This window comes from Kogia breviceps, chromosome 8 (assembly GCF_026419965.1).
Source record: "Kogia breviceps isolate mKogBre1 chromosome 8, mKogBre1 haplotype 1, whole genome shotgun sequence".
Lineage (NCBI taxonomy): Eukaryota > Metazoa > Chordata > Mammalia > Artiodactyla > Physeteridae > Kogia > Kogia breviceps.
Genome location: NC_081317.1, coordinates 52,115,374 through 52,141,742, shown reverse-complemented (window position 1 = coordinate 52,141,742; position 26,369 = coordinate 52,115,374). Strand labels below are relative to the sequence as shown.

Genomic DNA, 26,369 nt, shown 5'->3' with positions numbered 1-26,369 from the left:
TAAGAATTCTGAGGGCTCAGTGTCCGATCTGGGTATTTTAAATGGGAAAAAAGGACTTTCTTGGGTGAAAAATGGCAACGAATGCAAGGTTTTCCTTAAATTATTTATTTTTCCTCAAGGATAAAAGGTAACTTTAACAAAAAAGGGATACCTCTGAGAAAAAGAGCAGACCTCTGTCATAGGTTAGTTAAGACACAGGAATGTGCCCACAGGGATTAGATCTTTGGAAAATTCAAGATGGAGGATATTTTCTTTTCCTTTTTACTATTCTCTAACTAAATTCAATACAGTACAATTATTGAGTATCTGCTATGAATAAGGCACTCTTTTAGGAACTCTATGATAGCTCTTTTCACTTTCACTCAGAGTTATTGTAAAATTTATCTTCCTGCTCAAACAGCACTTGGGCAAAGAGCACAAAACTCAAAATCCCTTTAACTTATTATAAACCTGATACATAATTATAGGTAAGTCTTAATTTTTCAGTCTTATTTTCCAAAGTATTAACTGGGTATAGAATCTGTAGTATCTATCATCATCTTCCCAAGATAATTTTGAGGATAACTTGATATATAGCAGATATCTTTTCTAAATTGTGTGCAAAACAAATGTAATTTTAAATCTATGTAAGGAGTTTACTCTTAAAAATATCTCTAGAGTGGAATCTTGTGAAATGAGGAATCTTTGAAGCTCATGAAAACAATCACTCCCTAACTCAATTGTTTTGTAAATGTCTGTTTTTGTTTGTTGAGAAGTTTCTTTTGTTGAATTACTTATGCCTATTTGTGGCTACTTGGCCAGTTGAAAAAAACTAAAAGACTAGCACTATGTGTGTGTGTGTGTGTGTGTGTGTGTGTGTGTGTGTGTGTGTGTGTGTGTGTCTTTATATATATATATGGTATGTATATATATATATCAATAGATACAGTATGTATTTGTGTGCATATGTGCATAATTTGTTTACATGCACAGATATGGAGAATTAGAATTAGCCTCATCCTGAGGGAAAAAATAAGTAAATCATATAATTAGAGGAGAGAGAGACAGACAGAAACAGAAACAATAGAAAATTCATTCAGAGTTGCCAGCAAAATCATAATGGCTACCGTTTATTGAACCCCAACTATGTGATAAGCATTAAGCAGCTTTACATATGTCATTTGTAATCCCACGACTGTCGTGTGGAATAGAGAGTAGTATCCTTTCTTCATTAATTAGAAAAAAAGAAACCCAGAGTGCTTAAGTTATAAGGTACAAGGAGATGGAGTTCAAGCTCAAGGTTCCCAGTTCTGTCTGAGAGGTGCACACTTTCCCCACTATGTTTCCCTGCTGATTGATTTGAACAGGACATGGTGGACAACTCAGCAATGCTTCCTTTTCTTTGAGAACTGTGCCATCAGGCAGGTTGTAAATTCTGGACCAAGGTGACAGGATTTCCACCTTTGGGAATTACTGTGCTTCTGTGTGATTATTCTTGGATAATAAATACACATAGTGATAGAAACTTGGATCTTGAAGTCCCTCAGAGTGACTTAATCCAGTCCCCTCATTTTGAATGATTTTTTCCTGATTATAGTTCACATATGTAAAAAAATGTAAGAAATGAGCTTCATAAAGAAAATGAAAAATTATACTACACGGAAACAATAACAACATTTTGAAATATTTCCTTCCTGTCTTTTATCCTTGCTCAGTTCTTGTGGATATAATACAATTTTGAAATGAGTTTCTCCTTTCACTCATCATTAGAGCATTTTCCCAAATTCTCCAAAATTGCTTTATAAACACTACTTTTAATAGCTACAACATACTCCAATGGGGGAAAAAAGCTCCAGCTTTACCTACTGATGCTCCTGTTGTCATATATTTAAGGTATTTCTAATTGCTACAACAAATAGTACTGCAGGTTTTCAGAGTCTAAGTCTTGTGACACATATTGAAAAATTGCTTTTCAAAAAGCTACACCTATGATTTATAGATAAGGAAATGGAGGGGTAGTGCATTGCCATGGTTACCCAGCAAATAAGTGTTTCCTGCAGGTCTTAAACCCAGTCCTCTCTTCATGTTCTTTCTGTGGCCACAGCTACTTACACTGGCTGAGACAAATGTGGCTGGTGAGGATGTCAACCACAGCCTTAAATAATAATCTTGGAGAAGACACAAATGCAGCATAGGTAATGGGACAATCTCAGTCTTCATACTCAGGTAGCCCTCATCCCTCATTTACCAGTTCTGCGGACTTGAATAAATTACATAAACTTTCTGGGCCTCCATTTCCTCACCTCTCAAAGTGGGGAATAAAACATAGTTCATAGGGTTATTATAAGGAATAAAGAACGTCAGATATAGAAAAATCTAGGCACACAGTGGGCTCTCAATAAATGGAACTTACTTTTTTTTTAAAGGATATGACATTTACTATCTTCTTATTCATTTAGGCCATCAAAGTCAATTTCCTCTTGGGTATTTTTTTCTCATTACTATACATTCTGGCAGGTATCTGTGGTTTGAACTAGCAAACTCCCTTCCAAAAGGTGTGATTAACTCTGTCTTCTTTGACTTCTAACCCCATGAAAACAGAGCTTCTTTGTAATAAAGTTGGCTGTGTTATAATAAAAGTACTTCCACAAAAACTTTCATGAAATCATGGGAAGTGACAATGGAGTGTGTCACTGTGTTCAATGTTTCCTCTGCATTCATTGCGACCCACAACCATTCCTTGGAGTGCAGTTCAAGTAGAAAGTAAATGGGGAAACTATAGGCAAAATTGAGAAATTATAAAGTTTACCTTCTCTAAACCTCTATTTCCAACCTCCCTCGTTTACCTCCTTGATTGCACAGATTTTCTCCTTTCAAACACGTGTTGCTCTCTTAATTGCTAACCTTGAACACATACAGTGTTCCATTTCTGCCTATCCTGCTGATGCTTGTATGTGCTATTATTGCCTTGAGAAAGTGAAACTCACAGAACAGTAATATTGTGTTCAGTTTTCACTCTTGGTGGAAGTTGAGTGTTCATGGTTGATTGATTGGGTTTAACGATGATTTAGGATGCTCTAATTTGGGGGAAACATCTATATTGAAGTTTTCCTCTTCAAAGGGAGACCTAGTTACCACCCTCCCCACAACTATCCCTTAAGAGTAGCCTACCTTCTTGGAGCTCTAGAGTCTGTTATCTTCATTTTTTTTTTCTTTTACCTTTCCTGGACTTCTGAAAATTCTGAAGCCAAACTATCCTCTGATATTGTAAAAGATCATAAGAAAATTTTCTGTGTTCGATCACTCTTCCTGGAGGCACACTCTTCACCCAATATGGGATTAAACTCCTCTGGAAGGAATCAAGTTCATGATGATATACATCAATCCTGAATAAATCAGAAAATGCTTCCTATTCATGTTTTAGCCCCTTTCACTTACAGATTTAACATTCCCACTCATGTTTTCCTTTGAGTCTCTGGGTTGAAGGTATAGTTTTATATTTCTCTTTCTTATGGTTAAGATGATAACTCCCAGACTTCATTTTTTAAAGGCAATGATAACAGAGCATACTTTATGTTTCTCTGCACTAATTTTATATACCTAAGTCAATTTTGCCTAAGGAAGTATATTTAACATATTTTGTCTCTTTAATATCCTACTAAATGTGAATAAGAATAGCTGCAGGCCACCTTCCAAAGCAGACATTTTGGAGGTTTTGAGGATGACTTTAATGCTTCTTCCCCTCTTTACTTCCACCATACACACACACACACACACACACACACACACACGAACGCATGCACACTCTTCACACTAAGGAATTTTTGGAAAATTCTGTGCCGAAACTATTGATTCAGATATTCAGACTGCAGCAACTGTTCTGAAGGAATCGAGAGCCCATTATCTCAGTGCTCCCTCCAGAAATTATTATTTGGAGTTATTGAATTTTTTGATAAATTGAAGGCTAGTTAATAACATTTTTCAGTTTTCTAAAACTAATTTAATTTCTTTTCTTAGAAAACAAGTTCATGACTATCGTTTAATAGCTATTTAGTAATTACGAATACTAGAAAAATTTAGAATCACACTGTAAAGGCCATCATATAGGGCTTCTGTACAAGTTTACACTGATTTTTTTACACTGATTTTTTTGTACAGATTTACCTGACACCTTGGAATATGCCAAGGATTTGAATAAATATATTTTTATTATGATATGCATATTCTTTAAAATGGAGTTGAGGAATTTCTAGCTACTCTAAATAATTAAATTATAGTTAAGAAGGCATTTACTATAAAAGTAAACTAATGTGCTTTTAAGGATTAGTTTAATTAGGCACTTTAACAATAATTGACAAATGTATGTGATGAACTGAAAGTTTACAATATATCTTTGCATATACTATTTTATCTAGTTCTTAATGGATGAGTACTATAGGGTACCACCTTAGGTTTACAGATAAGAAAGTGGAAGCATTGAGAGCTTTAAGCACTTAGTCCTAATACCACACAGCTAGTAAGTAAAGGAAATGGAATCTAATCACAGATCATATATTCCAAGAAAGTGACATTTCTACTTCGTGCTTCAAGTGATTCCTATGCTGGTGCATAGGTTTCCTATTTACTGCTCTTAAATTGAAGTGTAAGTGAATATTTTATACTTAATTTATAAGGGAGTTTTGAATTAGTTTTATTCTGGGAAAGAAATGAATTTCTGAAAGAAATTAATTTTCTTGTTTTATTATGAGATTCAATGGCTTTTAGGACTTCAGTTATTAAACTGCCTTATTTTTCAGAACTTTTCATTCACCTAATCAAATATATATTTGCTAGAACATATGTGGCTGATGCTGAGTAAAACAGAGATCCAAGGGAGTTAAGCAATTTACAAAACAACAACTAACTATAAGAGATGGAACTGAAACCATATATATACACACACATATAGGTATATATATGTGCGTGTATATATATATATATATATATATATATATATATATATATATAAAACATGTATTCACTCAAGAGGCAGTTATAAAGGGCTAAGTTAGGGCATTTGGAGCAAGAGAAACACACCTAGTTCAATTTGGCATGAGTTACTAGTCAATGACTTTTGACAGACCATGCAACCTATCAGAGCCTCAGTCTCCAGTCCATGAAATGAGAGAATAAAATCCCTAAAACATAAGGATAATGTGACAATTAAATAAGATAATGTAAGTTGATGTGCTCTATTACTGTTAAGCTCCTCATAATTATTTTGAGGGAAAAGAGAAAGCAAACTTGACCAAATGCTTTTAGAAGAAAGTTTCAATAAGCTTCTTTTAAAAATTGTGTTACATAAAATATATTCAGTTTCAATTATTCAGCATGTAAACTGAATGGAGTAAAATTCAAAGTGTCCCATGTTGTATGTACATTTAACAATTATTTCAGAACTAAAATATACTGCTAGTTCTACAGGTTGGGAAAGATTTGCAACTGGGGGGATTCATTGTTTTTGGATAGTTGCTGTTTCTTTAAATTGGTTGAAAGAGTTGTACAATTGCTGAGTCAGATGGTCTGGCAGCCTGAGAGATTCAGAGCAAGAAAATGGTGGCACTCAAAAAAAGAAAGTAAAACGTAAGCTTTTCCCCCTAATACATAAGCAAAGTAATAGGTGTAACATTAGAAAAATATAGTTTAAAAGCAGAAAAATTATGATTATAAGTTGGAAGGCATAATATTTTAGTTTTACTTATAACAGCAAATTATTCTTTAGCTTACATTATTCTATATATTTCCCCCTCCTCAATGTGCTTTTATAGACACAAAGACCCATCATTTTGTCTATAAGTGCTTTATTCTGTTATGGCTACGTTCTACTGCAATTTTGCCTTGATCATAAATAAATATAATTTAAATCTGTGGAATACTTTTATGTTTTCTTTTTCTTCTCTTACATAATTTTACGTTGTTATGTTTACTGCCTGGTTTCTGGTTTGGAAGATAAAGTAAAATAAAAGAAATCCCTTATTACTTATTACTCTATCTATCGAGGACCATCCATCCTATGTAAACAACAGTAAGTGTATGTAGTGTTTCAAAAAGGTGATGTCTTTTGTGGAAATTTTCTGGCTGGTGCTACAAGCTTTAATGCACAAGTGTATCCTCTTACATTCTTGGCCCCAAAATGTGTTCTGATTGTAGAGATCTGGCATCTAAGAGATAATCTTTTCCAATTCAGATGAAGGATCACATAATAATAATAAAGGGTCTCCTTCATTTGGTAAAATAGCTCCTCCAATGATTTATTCAGATTCTCAGTGTCCTTCCTGGCACCCAAAGTGTGATTCTAAAATTTTAAATCTTATCTAAAAGGCTGAACCTCAATTCAAAAATAAATGAGCAAAAATAAGGTTTAAAAAAGCAATGTTGGCCATATTTGTCCCATGGAGCCACCTCCTAACAGAATCCCCCTTAAGTGCTTTAAAATGCAGATTCTTGGGACCCACAGCAAATCTGCTGAATCAGATATTCTGAGGATGAGCTCCAAAAATATGTATTTTAAACAGCAGCCCAGGTTAGGATGCTGCTGATAACGTTTGCCTTATTTCTTTGGCGTCACATTATTCTCATGCTTAAATTAAGAAAGTAAGGCCATATGTATTTAACACCACTCTGATTGCACAATTTTATTAGTTGCAATTTGTTTAAGAGACTACATGTCTTTGTTCATATAGTTCTGAACCTCTACAATCTACAAAACTTTTTTTACCTGAGAAAAAACTCCTACTGGCTTTGCAACCATTTAAATAAATTCTGAGATTTTCTTCTGGAAGGTAAAGGGGAAAATTGAGAGCTAGTTGAAGAAGAATTAAAAAGTCATTTGTGATAAAAAATAAAAATCAACTTATGCTTTTTCAAATGACCTCTGAGGCACTGTAACTTTAAATCTTGTAGTTGACATTTTATTTTTTTCTCCTTTATTACTTATTTCTGATTATGTACTTCTACCCAACTGCAACAATTATTCCAGGGTTTATGAAATATAAAACTACACTGACAGGCAGAGATTTTCTTCAATCCTCCTTTCTTTAAAAAACAAATGTTATTGACATTTAGTAAATTCAACAATTGTCAATACACATGGGATTGCTGAACACACAGTGAAATACCATGAATTAGGATATGGTTACTCTGCAGAGACCCCAGATTGGTGGGCATTTTCTAAGATGGAGCAGTCTTTAAAAGGACCTTCCTTCTCCTACTGAACAAAGCCTTTATTTATTCCTAAGGTTTTCTCCATCGGTTGGCTTACTGACATAGAAGTTGACCTTATTTTAATACTGAGTGATGTTTTTTCATTCTAATAAATGATTTTATTTGAATGTCTTGACTAAAGGAGAAAGTTTTCAAACATGAGGAAAGCTTCGGTCTAAGAAGAAAACCATTGAGAGACATCATCACTAGAAAAATATGACGGGCCATTATTTATACCACCTTGCACCCCAGACAGAGAAACAAAGAAAACGAGGCCTTTCAATACTCTGGTCACCACCTATCCTGGAAGGTAATGGAATAGCCGCCTAGTCTTGGAAGTGCACCTCACGATCTCGTTCTGTGCCTCGGAGTGAACCTGTCCCATCCCGCTCCCTCCCTTCCAGAAAAAAAGGCCTAGTCAGTTTCACGCTGGGGGAGGTGACCCAGAGATGTCCCCTGTCATACCTTGCACCCCTCTGGAAACCATGAAGCCCACTCAGACTCCTCCTGTCCCCACCCCTTCCTCACCCAGGGCAGCCCCCATCCTGCTCTGCGTTTAACCCCTGCTCTGCTCTGTTACTCTAATGAAATATTACCTGCGGAAATAGTTGGGGTGAGGGGCGAGGCCCAGAGGAGGCTAAAAATAGAAGGGGTGGGTGCGTTCGCGGAGTTCGGTGATAAGTGGGCCTACCCCAGCGGCCAATAAAATCTCCGGCATCCGAAGCATCTCTAAGAATTGAGAGGGTGAGGGATGAGTCAAGGAGGGTGGTTAGAGTTGAGAGATGAAGGAGGCGAGGTCCGAGCAACTTCGAGTCTCACTTCCTACTCTGCGGTCCTGGGGACACCCGCTGCGACCCTAGCCCAGCTCTGGGAAGTGGAGAGCCCCAACCTGAAGTCGTCCAGAGAGGACGTGGGAGAAGGGGATCCTGAGGAGGGGCAAGTGATGGGACCAGAGAGGCCTAACACCCAGGCGCCTTGGAAACAGATATAGCCACGCATTTATCATTTATTTAAAAACGAACTACGTTGTGAATAGGCACAGCGTGCCCTACAGTCTGAAGTCAGAACCCTCTCAGACTTTCTCCAGACCTTAAAGCCACCTTCTTATATAGGATACGTGTACAACTTATTTTCCTCACCCTTTCTCACTCCTTCCCCAACTAACGCTAAGTAAGCTCTTAGTTCATCTGTACTGTACGAAAATAACTTTTTTTCTTTTTTTTAAAACTGGTGATGGTCATAGCACTTTGGAAGACACAAAAGTGTAACGAAGAAATAAAGATCACCAACCATCCTGAGGAAGCCACTATAGATATTTTGATACATTGCTGTGTGTGTGTGTGTGTGTGTATGTATGTTTATGTGTAGAGAAAGAATGAGAGAAAGAGAGAGAGACGGAGAGGAAAAGCAAGAATAAGAATTGTTTATTGCTTTAAATCTTGCTATTTTTTTAAAAAAAGGAAGTCACCTAACATTATAATGTAATAATTTTACATTCTATTAAATATTCTTCTAAAACATGATGATTGTCTATTATATTCCAGATCTGAAATATTTCAGACCATAATTCCATAGTGTAGGTATAATTGAACATAATTTAACAATGTGATTCCTAGAATTTTAGGCAATTTTCAATTTCCTGCTACTATTTATCTGTTTGTATTGCTCTGTCAGAATCTTTCTTTCCTTAAAATAATGCCTACATATAGAAAAACTTAATAAAAGTATATGGATAATTTACAAGTTCTTGATACATAATGTAAAAATGTTCTTGCCAGTGAGGTGTTTAGGAAAGTGCATTAATCTTCAGTCAATAAACAGATACAATATTAGTCATCAGGTATGTGAAAATCAGAATTTAGAAAACTGTAGTTTTTTTGTTAAAAAGCTATTCAATATTATAATTTTATGTTTAGAAAGTGAAACTATACCCATTGTTTACATTATTTAAACTGTAGAAATAAAGCACCATAAAAACTCTTTATGAGGTTGGATTTTGTAGCAGAGAGAAGGATTCTCTGGCCTAGGGTGTTTTAGGATGGACTGGGGCAAGTGAGATTGTCATGCTTCTCAAAAAGGACTAAAGGTTTTAAAAGAGCAAAAACACTGGGCCAAATGTTCAGCCTTCCTTTAAGAAGGTATTTTTGAGATGATGTAGATCGCTTTACTACCAGGTGTCATTCACATGTTGGGAAAATGGTTTAGCTTAACCCTACCATGTTAGTTACTTGTGATGAACTAACATGTAATTAGCAGACATGTAAAATACTGTTGGACATAGATAGCAATAGGCTGTGTTGTTACCTTAGGATGAGAATGGACTTTTTAAAATTCAAGAGTCCCCAAAGAAGTAAGTGAATATTAAGTCTTGATGTCTGAAAGAATTATTGTTCATTTAGAACATAATACAAGCTAGGGATCATGTACACATTGGGAATAATGGTTTATGCTAACCGTATAGTGCTTACCTTGAGAGGACACTATGCTGTTAAAGGAGGGGTAAAACCCTAAGAGTTCCCACATAACAGTAAACAAATAAATATTTAATTTCAGAAAAATATGACGTTTGTAAACACACCAAGGTAGAAGTAACGAGTCAATTAGTGTAATTCATCAGGCACATGTGGATAAGAAACTAGTAAAGTGGAATTTTATTATATATACAGTTTCCAGTTATATAAAAAAAGTCATAATGAACATGTTTGCAAAACTCTAAAAATATGTTAAAATAATAACACCTTACAGGTCTGCGTTAGTATTAAATAATTCATACAAGTTAGTTTTTAGCACTGTTGCTCTCAAGGAATTGTATGAGTCCCAACGTAATTACTACCCATATATATTCTTAAATCAGTATAACCATAGACATAATATATATTAATGTGAAATATATAATTACATGTCACTTATAATTAATACTTCCAGATGTTTGTATATGTGTAAAATTTCATATATGAAGTTGGAGAATTGCACATGTTTTCAAGACATATTCTATTCTATCTACGTCATGTGTTCTGTCTTCAGATATTTGCTGAAAATTGGGCTTTTTATATAGTCAATGCATTTAAAAATAACTTTCATTCCTAAAAATTGATTTATACCTAAATAACAAGAAATAAATGGCTATTTTCAATGAATCTATCATTTTTATATTTTTAACACTTATACAATATATTATAAAATGAATATTTCTCTAACTTAAAATAATCACAATATTATATTATGTATTCCTAAAATAGAAAACACATAATTATAGTATTTACATAGATTAAATTTTTCTACTTTGTTACTATAGAGTTTTGGATGCAACTTAATAATTTAAATAAAATAACTTTATATAGAGAATAATATTAAAAACTAAGATATTCAAAAACACATCATAGTGGCTAAATGCTTGCTGGTACGGATAAAGCACAGTTTTTTTAAAAAAAGGATTCTGTTAATGTTTTAAAATGAACTGAAATCAAGACCAGCAACATGCCTTGAAATTCTTTACAAGCTCCTTCTACTAATTCCAAAAAACCCCCTGAACTTTAATAATAATATGAAAAAGAAAATGTGTATTTTCCCTATAAATTGTTTGTAGATTTTTGCCAATAGAAATTGAGGCACCTGATTAAACACTGATAGTGTTAACAGTTTTACATTTACATGTCAAATGTCTATTAACGTTACAATAAAAAAAAATTCCCCATCTGCTGACCTTTGCTTTTTCAAAACACATATTCCTGGGGAAATAATGCCGCAAGGAAGGTCACACAAATGAAGCCTCATTAAATTGTTTTTGGATTCATTACCCAAGTTCTAATTAGGACTCTATATACTGTAGCTATATATATATTTCAACTATCCTCGTCATAGGAAATTACATCGACTATGTAAAGATTTATCTTATGTGAGGACAAAACTACCTAGAATTCTGTCTTTCAAGAAGTAGGCCTCATTTGGGGCCTGTTAATTGGGGCCTGAGATGACTAAAATATGATCGGTGCGATCCTTAGACTCCCCACTGTAGTTCTGCCTCCTGCTAAACATACGGGCATTGTCCCAAGTACTTAGATACACCAGGCCGCTAAAGAAGAAACCTCCATCTCACTGCGAAAGTCTGACTCTCCACTGACTGCAAAAGCAAGTGATTGCTCCTCTTAGCAGTTACTGATCCTTCGATCAAGATCAATGTTACTATTTCGGGAATTCAAACTCTGTGCGAGCCCGCACCCTCAAACTGGAACCTCCACTACTGGAAGGAGGGAGAGTTGACCAGTCAGGAAGACTGGGGAGAAAAAAGGCGGCCTCCAGAAAACTAAGACCGTTAGTGATACTTTCCTCCAGGGCGCAATAACGTGCCTTAGAAATACACCTTGTGTGTGTGTGTTTACTGATTCCCACTCAGGAAATTCAGGAGTGACTGACTTCTAAAGTGGGTTTAGAATCTCCCGGTTTCCCCCAGAGCTTCACGGGATTAAGGAGGTGTGTGAAGGCGGCTCCGGGCTCCACAAACTGGGAGAACAGCACCTCTAAGTAGCTGTAACCCGTATGGAGAGAAAGTGGAAGGAGCCTCCACCCACCCCGAAACAACCTCCTCCAACCTCGTCCGGAGATGATTTATCTGTGTATTAGCTTACATCAAACAAAATCACCCAAGGGCCGATTGCGCCCGGGATTTTCGAGGCCTTTCCTACCTGGTCTAGGATGCGGTTGCTGCGCTCTGCGCTGGCTCCTCACTAGCATCAGCACGAGGTCCGCAGCGGCCCGCACGACCGGCGCTGCCCACTCACGCGGTGGCCGCGCAATCTGCACGACGAAAGCCCTGACTCGCGGCGGGCCGTACGCACGCCGAATCCGCACTGTAATCAAGAGTCGGCGCACCATGTTCTTGCCGCCGCGGAGTTTGGCGGCCGCTGCGCCGCCTTTTGACTTCAGAGGTAGGCAGCTCGGCGCCCGCCCCCCGATAGCAAACTGAGACCCACGCGCCGCCCCCAGCCCATCCCCGCCCCGCACGCGCGCACCCGCCTTCCCTGCGCGCTCCCGCTCATCCCCCACCTTCTCAGAGCCCAGAACCGTTCTGCGCCCAGCGCGCGCGGGAAAGGCGGGCTGAGGAGCCTGGAGGCGCGCGCGCGGGCAGCTAGCGTCCTAGGTTCCTCTCCCTCCCGCCCACCTCCTCTTTCCCGCCCTGTCCGCGCCCCCCCCCGCCCGCGCCGCCACCTTCCCACCCTCCGCGCGGGCGCCCCACGCGGTGACAGCTCAAGGTCCTGACGCCACAACGCATCTCCAGGCAGCCCGCCCCCTCGCAACATCCGTCACCTGACCCTGCCATATCAGGAACCGCCGCGGTCCAGCTCGTGTCCCTGCTTCCCTGTACCCCTTCCTTTATTCCTCGCTCCCAACGCTGGGGGTTCTTCCTTTCTCCAAACCGGATTATTTAAAAGAGAAAAAGAAAGAAAAAAAAAAAAAGCAAATTTATCTCATGGGTCTATCCGCCATTCAGGAGGCTGGATGTCAGTTTTTAAAGAAATGGCGCTATGCTCCACTTCTCGATTTGGGAAACGAGCGAAATTAAAGGAAACTGCTGCGACATCTGGACACTGCGTGGCGCTGGCGCCGCTGGAGCGGCGGGCCCCGCGCCGGACCAGGTAGGCGGAGCCGAACCCCAACCCCTCCTGGATCGGGGCGCCCCTTCCCCTGCTTGCTCCCCGCGTTGCGGAGGGCTCTGGGCTAGGCCCGCAGTCCATTCACCGGGCAATTTTTATTTTCGGTTTTAACATCCCGCTCAGCGAAGCATCTGAACGCTTCTTCCTCTTTCCTCTTGCCATGGTGCTCCCCTCCCCCACGGCTACTCCCCGCTCTCCCGTTGTCCCCGCGTCCACTGGTCGTTCCTCCCGCAGCCTCCTCCTCCTCCTCCTTCCGCCCGGCGCTCCGACACCCTTTCCTCTTGCTGCCTGACTCTTCAGCGTGGTCCCTTCTCCTCTCTCCTCCCCTCCTCCCTCTTCCCCCTCTTTTCTTCCACATCACTGACCCTTTCTTTCTGGACACCCCCCACCCCCCCGCGCTGCTGGGGTCCACTCGGCACAGGAAAAGCGGTCGAAGGAAAGGGAAGAGCCGCACAAAGGAGGGGTGAGTCGAGGACACCGAGGCGGCCTGAGGACACGCAGGAGCCGGGCTCCAGAGCACAGACTGACGGGTCCCGGCTGTCGGGCTGGATGGAGCTTTGGCGTGGGTTCGCCGGCCTCCCCGAAGGCGAGTGGTCGAGCCCAGGACGCCTCTTTCAGGCGGGCGGTGCTGACCCGATGCCCCAACTTCCCGGGCCTGTAATCAGTCTCGATGGGCCAAGAGCCTCTAGGGCTGGAGGCGCGGCCTGGCTGGCCCGGCGTGTAAGAGAGGATGTGGGACTAGGCCCAGCCTTCGGAGCCTGCAAGGTGGTATGCTTCGAAGTGGCTTCTTTTACTTTTGGCCGAGCCTACTGGCCGAGCTGCAGGAGTGGATCCGTAACGAGACAGACGACAGGTCCTATGAATCAGACGCCAAGCCTCTCACTATCTGGAGGAGGCAGACGCCAAGCCTCTCACTATCTTGGATGGTGCAAGCCACCGTACTGTAACTGAGAGACCGGGTCCAGCGGCACGCAGGCTGCTTCCACTCCCCATCCCTCACCTCCGCACAGGATGTAGCCTCCAGACCCGACGGCTGAAGTGAGACTTAGGGACCAGGCTTAAACAGCCACTCTAAATAACTTTTACAAATGCACCTCTCCCCTCTCCTGTAGGACTCCCTCAGAATTTATGGAACACCCAGGCTCCATGCTGAGGCTGCTTGCCGCTCCTCTGTGACAGAATGAATGCACTTTCTGGCTCTTCACAAGGCTAGCTCCTACTCCTTCAGGTCGCTTCTCAGGTATCCCCCCCACCCCCTCAGAGACTCTTCCTCCAGGCACCGTATTTTTTTTTTTTCCCTAAAGCACTTACCATACAGAAGTTATCATAAGTAATTGTTTACTTGTTTGTCTGTCAGAAGTTAGTATGTAAACTCTGTGGAAGGCCAGTCTTGCTCTGTCTTGCACCACACCTATGATTCCCCTCCTCCACTCCCCCCAAAAAAACCTCATAGGAGAGAGATGGACTAGTAAAAACATACAATTATAGTGAGGGGATTTCATTTTATGGCAAACAGAAGAGGGGTACTTTAGGAGGTGGGGGATCAGAGAAAGTATCCTTGAGGGGAAATGCTGCCCAGTTTCAGCACAGTATCACTTAAGGACCCTGGAGAAGTGGAAGAGAGAAGGGTTTCCTGGACCCAGGCAGAGTTACTAGCTGTGGCAGTAAACCATGGTGCGTGAGGGTGAGAAAACCTGTATTACACATTTCTTGAAATTATTAGTCAGGGTTCTCTAGAGACAAAACCAATTGTGTGTGTGTGTGTGTGTGTGTGTGTGTGTGTGTGTGTGTGCGCGCGCGCGCGAGTGCATTTGTATGATTTATTTTAAGGAATTGGCTTACCCAGTTGTGGGGCTGGCAAGTCTGAAGTCTGCAAGACAAGTAGGCAGGCTGGAGACCCAGGGAGGAGTTGATGTTGCAGTTCTGAGTCAGAAGGCAGCCTGGAGACAGAATTCTTTCTTCCTTGGGCAACTTCTTTTCACTTAAGGCCTTCAACTAATTGGATGAGGCCCACACAGATTATGGAGGATAATCTGCTTTATTTAAAGTCTATGGATTTAAATATTAATTATATCTAAAAAATACCTTTACAGCAATATCTTGACTGGTGTTTGACCAAATAATTGGGTAGCACAGCCTAGCCAAGTTAACACATAAAATTAAACCTCACATTATCCTATTATGCCTGAAAGGTCTGCTGAGCCTCAGTTTTCCAACCAAGTTTAAATTCTGGGATCTGTCTGTATTAATTGGGCCTGTATAGCTTAACCTATAACCATTTCCTCTCCGCCCAAACTTGTTCTGGGGATAAGGGGAGTTACCCACTTCAGAGGAATGCCATTTGAGTAAGAGCACTGAGTAAGATTACTATACAGTAAGCTCTGTGTTCAATGAATATAAAATTTAAAACTTAAACTTAAATTCCATCTTGGTTTTCCCCTGCTACCCAACACCTCTGTTTTGTTAGTTGTGGTATGCAGGGGAATTCTATCTAATTTTAATATTAGACTAAGCAAAATACAATTATGAAGATGAATCTTTAGCAACACAACTAATTTGTGGCACTCCAAACATGTTTGGAATTCCAGATGACTTTGGCTTTGTGTTCTTCAAGAACAGTATGATCAAAAGCTGAGCAGTGTTATTTGTGCACACTTTCGCTTGTATTACTTATCCTCACAGCGGCTCTTTGAATTTGGGATTACTACCCTATTTTACAGGTGAGAAGACTGAGGCCTAGAGGCACTCAAATCTTAGATACTTTATAACCAGTAATTGTCATGGCTGGAATCATTAAGAAGGTCTTTGGACTAAAAGCCTTGTGCCCCTTCTGTTGTACTAAACAGAGTCAATAGGAAGTGAACTATTGATGGGTCATTTTTACAGAAAGAGGATCACTGAATGTCAGAGCTTTTCTTTGCTCTCTTCCTTTGGCCTAAAAACTGACTTGGCAGATCTGAGTTTTTGAATGGAGGAAAATTATTTTCTATATACTTTTAAATGATTTTCTATTTTGGATCAGCAAATTCATCCCACAGGCAGAGGTAGGAGAGGGAATTTTACTAATACCTTGTTTGTGCCACGCCACCCAACTACCCTCTAGCTGTGATGTCCTAGGACACTAACTTTTTCCCTCAAGTATCACTTGATTATCAAAATTCTGTGAGAAACTTCCCTAATATTGCACATGCTCAAACTAAAAACCCCAAAGGTATAAGACACAAAACACTAGAAGATTTTAAAACTATTATTTGAACACATATAAAATATTAACTTCTAGAATATATAAATACATAAATGAGTAAAAAAATAACCCAGTAGAAAAGTTAGCAAATAATATAATGGGCAGTTTAGAGTAGAGGATATTCAAATAGTCAAATGGTCAAAAAATTATGAAAATATATTCAATTTTACTGGTTAGTAAAGAAATGTAACAAAAACAGACATATACCGACAGATGTGGCAAAAATAAAAAGAGTGACAACATTGGCAAAGTTGTCAGAAAACAATCTTCTCACATGCTATTGTAACTTGGTACATTCATTTTGGAAGGCAACCTTACAGTATTTATTAAAACTGTATGTGCATATACGTACCCTTTGACTCAGCAATTCCACTGAGTTTATATATGCAAATATACACATACATAAATAGATGTATGGAAATATGTATACTGTTTATCTAGTGTGTATATACGTATGGGAAGAAATACATATTACATATGCATATATATATGTATTACCCTTTGACTCAGCAGTTCCACTCCTATAACTCATCTAAGTATGAAAAGTATATATGCACATATACATGTATATATATTATTGAAGATATACACATACACACATAAGTATAGAAAGATTTTACACACACATATGTGCAGAAATATACAGTATGTGTGTGTTTGTGTGAGAGAAAAAGAGAGATGTACCTTTAGCCTCAGCAATGTCACTTCTATAAATTGCTACAGATTGCTCATACAAGGATGAAAAAAAGGTTCTTTATAGCAGCATATGTAGTAGCAAAAAAAAAAAAAGGAAATAATTTACATGTTTGTCAATAAGAGACTGGTTTTAAAAAATTTGGGTTTATCCATAAAATACAAAACTATGCAGCTATACAAAAAATGAAGTGCATCTTTATTTCCTAATGCAAGTTGTCAAAGATCTACTATCAAAAAAAACAAGTTGCAGAATGGTTTCCTAAATGTGTGTGTTGGGGCAGGGCTGTTTACTGCTATGTGTGCCTATATTTCTGGGAAGTTGATTAAATGTTTTTAAAAATAGTGGTTACTCCTGGATAGTGAGAATGGTGGATAGGGAGGTTTCAGGAGATATTAATTCTGTTTACTTTCTGTACTGTTTGAAAGTTTACCATGAAAAAGAATTTCAGAGTAACAACTATGGAAATTTTTGGCTCCAAAACTAGAGATTCTAATTTTGTAGTCCTGAAGTTGGTCAGTGAATTCAAAATTTAGAACATGAATGATTGAGAGCCAGGGTTGAGAACAACTTCCCTATATGTTGGTCTCAAATGACTGATGGGGACAGCACCATCACTGTACAGACATAATAAATACCTGAGGGTGAATATAAAATGAAATGTCATGTAATTTTTCCCTAGAAAGGGGATGACATTAAATTCTTCTGTTCAAGGTGGGATTTAAACATCAAAAGGCTCCTGCAGCTCTGGAATGGATCCATATATGATATCTCTAACTGTCCAAGGCAGTCTAGACATTAGAGAGTAGTAGAGGATGACAAAATATTTTAGGCAAGTTTATAGCTTATAACTCTAAGGTGGCATATTGGGAGCAGATATAGGAGACTGTACAGCGTACTGCTGTGCCCTAGGAAAGGTGATAAAGCTTAGTACTCATAACCCACAGACAGAATGAGAAGCCATTGGATATAGGTATTTCCAACATTCACCCTTCAGAAGAAAACTCCGTGTGTTGTCATAATCTGTTGACCTAGCTGTGGCTTTGTGAACAGAAAAAATGTTTACTGTTTTATGTTTATATGTTATCTCTTATAAACATATTATAAAATACATAATGGCACACACTGAAATTATTTACAACTTAATTTGATAAGGAAAACAAAAATGCAATTATTTATACTATGAGATGAGTGAAAACTGAAGAACAATGAATAACCTTTACCTATCTGGTTTAGGACTATACTGAAAGCCACCCAAACAGCAGACACTCATGACTGGTTCTGACTCCCACTCTTATCCACAGCTCAGTACCTATTATCTGGTCAGAAGAAAGTGGAATTCTCAGGGAGACCCAGTTTTCAGCTAAGGGAAGGGGATGAAGAAATTTGTAAAGTGAGAAGAAGGTAGAGTGGCGTTTGGTTAAAATGAAACGGAGACCCTGAGGTCACACAAGAAAGGGTTCAAAGGAAGTAGCACCAATCCTTTCATAATATAGAGTATTCCAAAGAGAAGATAGACAAATAGATTATGCATTTTGGGAGAAGGCCAAATTTGAAAGGGAAACGAGCCATGGTTTAATTACTGTAATTGGTCTTGAAGTTTTCACTTTAACTCTGTTGTAAAACATTTTATGTGCCAGCACTGACTACTGGAGGTCTAATGTCAGGGGCTTCTGAATGAGAAGGGCATTAACAGGTGTTTGGGGTTCCTTCTGTAAATTTCCAATAAAATGTAGATGTGAGACAGTCTGGGTATCTTCATAGGTTTTTTTCCCCAGAAAAATCTTTGGTTTATATTGATTTCAAACTTCAAATTATAATACAAGTCAGCCACTTCAGGAGGGCAGAGAATGAGATGAAAAGAAAGTAACAAAAGGAATAGAAGGAGGAGAGGAATGGAGGTGTTTTGTGGAAGATGGATCAGTAGTTTAACAGAATTAATCAAATAAAACCAATACAAACTGCTTATGGTCTACACACTGGTGGGGTTTGTGAAATATTGTGAAATATTCCCAGGCCTGTAACTGGCATGGATTACATATTAATCACAGTAATATAAATCAACATGTATTGATATTGAGGTGATACAGAGCTCTTGCATGACCAGCGGGTTCCTACTATCACCCAGGCAACATTTAGGGACATAAAACTTCATGGAATCCAATGGAAACAAACCAGAAAGAACGGACCTTTAGAAATGGGTCTGTAAATTCCACAGCAGCTATTTACAGAGAGTTATTCATCTTCTAATGTCTTTTCTACATATTTTAGCATTCTTGTGCCTTTGCACTTTCTATTCCTTCCAATAACCCCAACATTTTTCCTTGGTTCCAACTCCTATACCAGCCCCATTTAGGTCAGTATCACTTGTTATACGTTTACTTAAAAAACACTGTTTCTTTCAGAGCATTTACATTAGTTTGTAAACACCTACTTCAGCATTATTTTAATAAACTTATTGGGTCTACCTGCTTATCTCACTTAAAGAAGTTAATTCTTTTGGTGGCTATGAGTCACATGAGAGAAATGCAAAATGCAACAGAAAAAAAAAATCAGAGGTAAGACAAAGTAAGAAAGAGCTTAAAATTAAACTACATATTTATTTTGCAAATCATCTTTTCTGTGCTAGTTTCCACAAACTTGTTGGTAACTTCTCAACTAACTGGTGGAGGTGGTGCTTATGAAGATCCCCCACCCCCCAGGGCTCCAGAATTTTAAAATGCATCTCTTCTCTCTATTCCTTTATATAGATTTTTCTTGGCTCAGACAAGCAAAATGGCAAAATCATTACTAATAAAATATAAGACCCCATTACAGTCATGTATGCAACAAATATAAAGCGATAAAACTTTAGTGATGGTAGGGAGCTTAAAAGTAATCTAGTCCAACTCCCATCTTTTATAGAAGAGGAAATTGGGGCTAATCATGTCATAGGATTTAGTAGGTCATATATTGAATTAGTTGAAGAACTAATACCAGAACCCAGGTTTTCTACCTTCCAATCAAGTCCTAATTTCTCTCTGCTTCATTCCCTCTTTCTTCCCTGGGATTATAAATAGAAGAGAAGATATTGAAAGTATTGTGATTCAACTCTTGTTGCTCCTTCAAGTAATTTTTAAAATTAAAATGTTCTTATTTTCTTATATATTTCTCCCCCTTTCCATCTTTTTAAGTTTGGTAATTGAACACTGTGAAATTATGCCAACCTAAAATTTATTCTTCAAGTTTTCACAAGATAATGAAATAGTTTGTTGATAGTAAAAACTTAGTAGTCATTTTGGTTATGATTAGCTGCTGACATAAATACCAAAGCAGACTGTAGATGACACCAGCTTTCGCATTTGTTTCAGAAGGAAGTCCACAAGAGTGCTTCCAAGATTACTTCTATCATTTTTGAAGATGACTAATTCTACTTGCTCTTTTTCCTTTTCTTTTCTTTTCTTTTGGTAGAGTGGCAATGACTTGAACGTTGGAAAAATTACATGCTATCATAAAAATAATCAGCCTCTGATAAAGCATAAAAGGAAAATAAGCATTTCTTTTGTTTTTTTAAAAATAATTGATACTTGCAGAGGTGGTAAAAAAATCCCTATTCACTATTACATATTAACACACAAGTAGTTTGTTTTTAACATTTCCCATAAAGGAAGGACAATATAGAATCTCAATGTGGTTGGTCTAAGTTAAATTAGTTTTATTTATTTGCTGAAGGTCAGTTACCTAGCTTCATAAAATGAACTAATCTGGTCTTGGACACCATATTCATATTGCTTTTGTCATACTATAGAAATAAAATATCATAAAGCATTCCTATGAACACACTTTCACTTTCCCAAAGCCATTTGGAGCTGTATGGATCTTGAGCTCTCTGTTTGAATCTTATTTCATTCCTTATATCTGAAATTACTAAATTTACTCATTAGAACACAGGAAATTTAAAATAGATTTTGCTTTCATAGTAAATCATCCTTGTTTTCTCATCCATTCACTTGGCTGAAAAAGGAAATATAAAATGAGGCCAAATGAATACATTATTGAATTCTGAATTTATTTCACTTCCAGATCTTGCAATGAAGGTCAGGTAGTAAGATGTGTACAAACCTTGGTAATATTTTAGATTTAGATACAGAAATTAACATGTATATTTTTCTGTAATTGCAAAATAGAGCCAGAAGCAGGGCTCATGTATATAGAGCTATATTTGCTTGCATGTATCCTTCAAAGTGAAATCTTAAACAGATTTAACAGTATATACTTGTGCTGCTGATAAAACACATTGACCAAATCTGCCCACCAGGTGGATTTGAAATCTGAATTTACTTTTACATGTATTCATAAATTACTATTTCAGTGCAACCAGGTCCTTGATTTTCCAATAATGTATGATGTTTTGGTTTTGCCAAATATATATATATTTGCCAAATATATATATATAATATATATATATGGCTGTGGATCTCACAGAACCCTATAGTACCCAACCACATTTTCTTGATTTAGTTTCCCTTAATATCAGGTTGTCATCACATTCCACAACTTATTTAAATTAGGAATGGAATCATGATTTAAGCCAAAATCTTGGAGTCCAATCTCAATTTTTTTACATTAAAACAGTGAAATATCAGTTATTCCAATGCTGTAATGTATCAAGCAACACTGGAAATTAAATCCCCAAACAGTACACCTTTAGTTTGTTTAGCAGATATTAAGACATTCCACGAGCCATCATCATATATTTTCAACAGTTTTATATTCAATCTACTCTTTTAGCAACCCTTTGGGAAATATCCCGAGATAATTTACTGGGTAAGTGCATGGATCTTCTAAAAAACATTTGTAATATTTCATTGTCTGACCCCCTGAGACTGTAGTAAAGGAAACAGAAAATTTAACAAAGAAATAAATAGGTTAAGGATCAAAGTAATCTGGGCGTTGCCACTGTGCCATAGCTTCGTATAAAAGCTGTAGTTCTTCCTTACCTCTTTCCCAAGGGCCACGAGTTACTTTGTTATTTAAAGTCTCCGTAAGTAAGACTGCTACTGAAGAACCACCCAGAAGTACAAAATATCACGAAATCTTTTCAAGTGGCAATTTACAGGGGTCTCTCTGTATCCTACCGTTCATAGATAAAACAAATCGTTACAGTTAACGGCCTACCTACAGTTGCTCTCGCTACAATCCCCGACTTCAGTCTGTGCGCGGACTGCTGGAACGCCGCAAGAATCTCACCTTGATTTAACAACAGCAAACGAGTGCCCCTTTCGGAGAGCTGTTCAGAACCACCTTGCCCTGGGGACTTTATAATAAGCCGGCAAGTTCGAGGTGGCTTCCGGGTCCTCTCTTCCCCGTCACTATCCGGTGGAGCTGGGCGCGAGTCCCCAAGGCTTCCAGTATGGAACGTTTTGCACGTGACCTGCTCTGCTCCGTGCAGCTTGTAAAGAAAGAGCCCACGACGACCGTCATCATTGCTTGGTCCTCCCGTCTTCAGCTTTGCCCTCATATCCCCAGGGCCTAACGCCTGAAGCGGAGGCTTACAGGGAGGGGGGGGTCCTTCAAGGTCAGTGGGGCGAACGTTATCACCTGCCTCCCACCCGAATGCCAGTTACCGCCGCCTCCCACTCCGCCCTAGCATCTTTTGTGTAAAGATTCGCAGCACTTGGGTTCCTTCGCGGATTTCTTCACGTGCCACTTTTCGCCAGAAAACCCTGAAAAATAAACCTGGGAATTCCACACTCGGCTCCTAAATCTCGCTGGAAATCCATTTGCCCCACCTCTCTGCGTTTCACTTCACGGTGAGCGTCGAGGGCTGCATCCAGAGAAAAAAAGAGAAAAAAAAAAAATTCTTCCCGGTTTGCCTCTCCTTCCCTGCGGGGAATCAGGTCGCCCAGGAAGACTTCTGCCGCTTCACGTTTGCAGACCTCATTGAACTAAGTTGGGATGGGGAACTGGAGAGAAAAGAAAAGTCGTTTGGGGCGGCTGTGTGCATGCGCCATCAGTCTCCCTCGGCCGCGCGCAGGTAGCGGGCGACGTCGCGGTGGCCCCGCTCCTCAGCCAGGTCCACGGGCAGGCGGCCCCAGGCGTCGCGCATGTCCAGCCGCGCCCCGGCTCGGTGCAGCGCCACCAACGTGTCCAGGAAGCCCTCCCGGGCGGCGTCGTGCACGGGTCGGGTGAGGGTGGCGGGGTCCGCGCAGTTGGGGTCCGCACCGTGGAGCAGCAGCAGCTCGGCCACGCGGGCGCTGCCCATCATCATGACCTGCCAGAGAGAGCAGAGCGGTCAGGACCGGGGTGGGGGCAAGGGCAGGATTAAAGAAACTATTTGTGGAGCCCCCAGCCCGTGCGGACGCCCTTACAAGCCTCAGGAGTCTAGTTAAGCTTCATTTGCTGACGCAATACCATCCCCCCCACCCCCTGCCCCAGCCCCAATTATACTCTACTCAGCCCTAATTAGTTCCATTTTATTCTCCAAAAGTGGGAAGACAAGAAAGAGCTGATGATAAACTGCTTATCGCCGTTGTGGGAGAGTTCTTTAAAATTTCTATTGAAACGGGGGAGTCTATTTTGTTAAATGATTTATGGGTGGAATTAAAAGACTTTTAAAGTCTTAAATTATTTTCCTTTTTCTTCCCTCTACCCCAGCCATAATCCCAGTCTAAAAAATTTACTAGGCAGTCAGCTGATATATTTATTTTAGAAGTTAGAGCAGTGCTTTAGGAGAGAAAATAAGAAACAACTAAGTCTGAAACAAGGTTTACTTTGTTTAGTTCTTGCAGTAAATACCCTGTGGAAGGCGTTTGCTTTTCACTGTTATATATGTCTCTGCTCATAAAGGGAATATAGTCCCACAATTGGAGCCAAAATTGGAGATAAGGGAAGAAGTAAAGTCATGCATAGTTTTATAAGATGATGAAAACAAATTATTTGTTTTTAATGAATGGTTCACCACTTTTAATATTTAACATTATAGATAAAGGCTAACGTTTAGAGGATAATATATTTGAGGTAATGTAAAATAAACATATTTACATTGTACAGGATTTTATAATGTTGAATAGTAAACATTTCGCTATCTAAAAAAGAGCTTGGATCTTAGCAGTCACATCAGAGCAATGCATAATTTAGAAAAAGGATGTTTTGGAGCAGTAATCCTATAGTATCCATTTGTGTACATGTATATTATGCAAGTATTTACTTTCTTATTTTAACAATAAAAAATTTTTAAAAATGTTTATCCATTCAAGTTTCCGATTTCCTTTATTTTATTTTATTTTTTAAACATCTTTATTAGAGTATAACTGCTTTACAATGGTGTGTTAGTTACTGCTTTATAACAAAGTGAATTAGCTATACATATACATATATCCCCATATCTCCTCCCTATTGCGTCTCCCTCCCACCCTCCCTATCCCACCCCTCTAGGTGGTCACAAAGCACCAAAGCACCGAGCTGATCTCCCTGTGCTATGTGGCTGCTTCCCACTAGCTATCTGTTTTACATTTGGTAGTGTATATATGTCCATGCCACTCTCTTACTTCGTCCCGGCTTCCCCTTCCACCTCCCCGTGTCCTCAAGTCCATTCTCTACATCTGCATCTTTATTCCTGTCCTGCCCCTAGGTTCTTCAGAACCATGTTTTTTAAGATTCCAAATATAATAAAATAATTTTTGATAATTAAATATACAAAATGTTATATGTTCTTGTGAGTTTATGTTTTAAAATGTACCACGGAATCAAAAGATAGTAAGCAAATTTTTTTTTTTGTTTCATGGATATTAAAAACATCTATTTCCTCCCTTAGAAACCATGATATGATTTCTATTAGTGATGTAAAGGGCATTTCATACATAGAGAAGAGGGGGGAAAGTGGTTCTTAATATCTCAGAATACGGTGAATTAAAAACGACAAACCTCTTTCTACAATTAATATAATTCGAAGTTTTTAAGAGCTACTTTACGTATTGTTGCTGCTTTAAACAATCCGTCATTTCTTCCAATATTTTCTATGAATTCAAAATGAATGAATACATATTTTCTTTAAAATCTACACAATTAACAAGATTCCTTAATAACGGCTTGGTTCTGGAAGGTGATTGTGAGGTGAATACTAAATATGACCATAATAGTCAACAGTAAAACACAAAACATTACCTTAGATTTTAAAGAAACTAAAAAATATATTTAGCACTAATTAAAGTGGGATTAATAGTTAAACATATTGAATAAATGAATTTTAACAATGAAGAGGCTAATTATTTATGAAGACCCTTTGCCATTTAACAAAGCTGCAGCAATGCTTATGTAATCCAAGCATTCAGTATAACTAAATAAAAATATATAGAAGCACATTTTTTCTTATGTAACAGTCAAGAGACACTGCTAACATAAAAGGAATTAAGTATTGTGGTTGAGGAATCCTGTCTTTTTTCTTTGTATCAATTCGTCTGTATGAGGAAAGAATACAACATTTCACATCACAGCTTAAAGATTCAGGGTGATTTTTTTTCATGTGCTGTGATTTTGTATGATTCCTTAAATTCAATCCAAATTGTGTACCTTGTAATTTAATTATCTCTATCGTTGAAAGTTGATCGCTGTTTGTTGAAAGACAAACATATAAGACAAAACAGTTCTCCTCCCCAAATAACCTCTCCATTTCCCCTTTCCTCTCCAGCTGAACCTATCCCTTGCATCTCTTATTAAATGGGAGAGGGGATATTGGTCTTTTTTCCCCCATTAAAAAGAAAGCCAAACAAGTAGTGGGGTTTCCAATACCTTTCTTTAGAGTTTTTTGTGGGTGAAAACCTGCTTTACACCTGAGCTCAATACTCCAGCAAGAGACAGAGGTCTAACTAAGTAGGTGGAGATCTGAGTCCCCAGCCGCTTCCCACGGAGGCCGCGGCGCCGTGTTTGTGCGCCCCCTGCCGGCGAGGCCCGGGGCCCCCAGCTACCTGGATCGGGCGCCTCCCGAAGCGGTTGAGTCTGTTGGGATCCGCACCGGCTTCCAGAAGCTGCCGCACGGCCTCCACTTGCCCCCGCGCCGCGGCGTTGGAAAGGCCCGCATCACCGCCGCCACCACTGAGCATGCCCTTGTCCTCCTTGCTCACTTCGCAGCCCCCAGGGGCAAAGTGTCCCGGATTATCCACCGCTGGCCGTGAGCTTCTTAATACGCCCCACCCCCCCTTTCCACCTCGCCCTAGCGGGCTCTCCCTACTCGGAAAGAGCTCAGTTCAGCTTCAGTCCCCTTTCGCCGTCCTTTTACGGCTTGGGGGGTCCGTCCAATGGCCGAAAGGCCCGTAGTTAAGCCGGGCTTTTCCCGGATGGCTCCCAGGAAAAGGCCCCTCGCGCAGCCGCAACGTCGCGCGAATCCACTGGCCGCAGAGTGCGGGCGCGTTGCAGCGTCCTCACCGCCGAGCTACACTCCGGCGGAGTGGAGAGCCGGCAGGGACTGAGTTCGTTTCCAGCTGGGCAGTCGGGTTGGGTGCTTCCCACCACCTTAGGCTCCGCCCCCTATCTGTTCGGGCATGTCCCACTGTGCTGGCTGGGAGGCCCGGCAGGCAGCTGA

At 39.5% G+C, this 26,369-nt stretch overlaps 2 protein-coding genes and 1 long non-coding RNA gene across 4 annotated transcripts in view; 1 reads left to right on the top strand and 2 right to left on the bottom strand.

Annotated features, from left to right (window-relative positions):
- Positions 1-12,585, bottom strand: part of LOC131760950 (cyclin-dependent kinase inhibitor 2A-like) — a 24,932-nt gene extending 12,347 nt beyond the window's left edge. The window contains exon 1 of one of the 2 annotated variants that reach the window (XM_067041413.1): positions 12,526-12,585. The gene's annotated coding sequence lies outside the window, so the exon portion shown is untranslated. Of the gene's footprint in view, positions 1-11,903; positions 11,992-12,525 lie in introns of those variants that run through there. The other variant, XM_059071102.2, reaches the window with a different exon arrangement.
- On the top strand, positions 12,307-24,046 carry LOC136794760 (uncharacterized). Its single transcript, XR_010841958.1, has 3 exons — positions 12,307-12,854; positions 13,985-14,112; positions 21,937-24,046. It is a non-coding gene; the product is annotated as an uncharacterized lncRNA (long non-coding RNA).
- On the bottom strand, positions 19,391-26,369 carry CDKN2B (cyclin dependent kinase inhibitor 2B). The gene is made up of 2 exons (XM_067041412.1): positions 25,756-26,369; positions 19,391-23,063 (listed from the first exon to the last, which is right to left on the bottom strand). Exons 1-2 carry the CDS (start codon positions 25,888-25,890, stop codon positions 22,803-22,805), a joined length of 396 nt encoding a protein of 131 aa, XP_066897513.1. The 5' UTR covers positions 25,891-26,369; the 3' UTR covers positions 19,391-22,802.

Bases quoted from the DNA above. Each gene is read 5' to 3' on its own strand.
- CDKN2B (XM_067041412.1), bottom strand. From the start codon at position 25,890: ATGCTCAGTGGTGGCGGCGGTGATGCGGGCCTTTCCAACGCCGCGGCG. The intron at 23,064-25,755 runs GTAGCTGGGGGC...TCTCTCTGGCAG, and splicing joins TCGGGAGGCGCCCGATCCAG to GTCATGATGATGGGCAGCGC.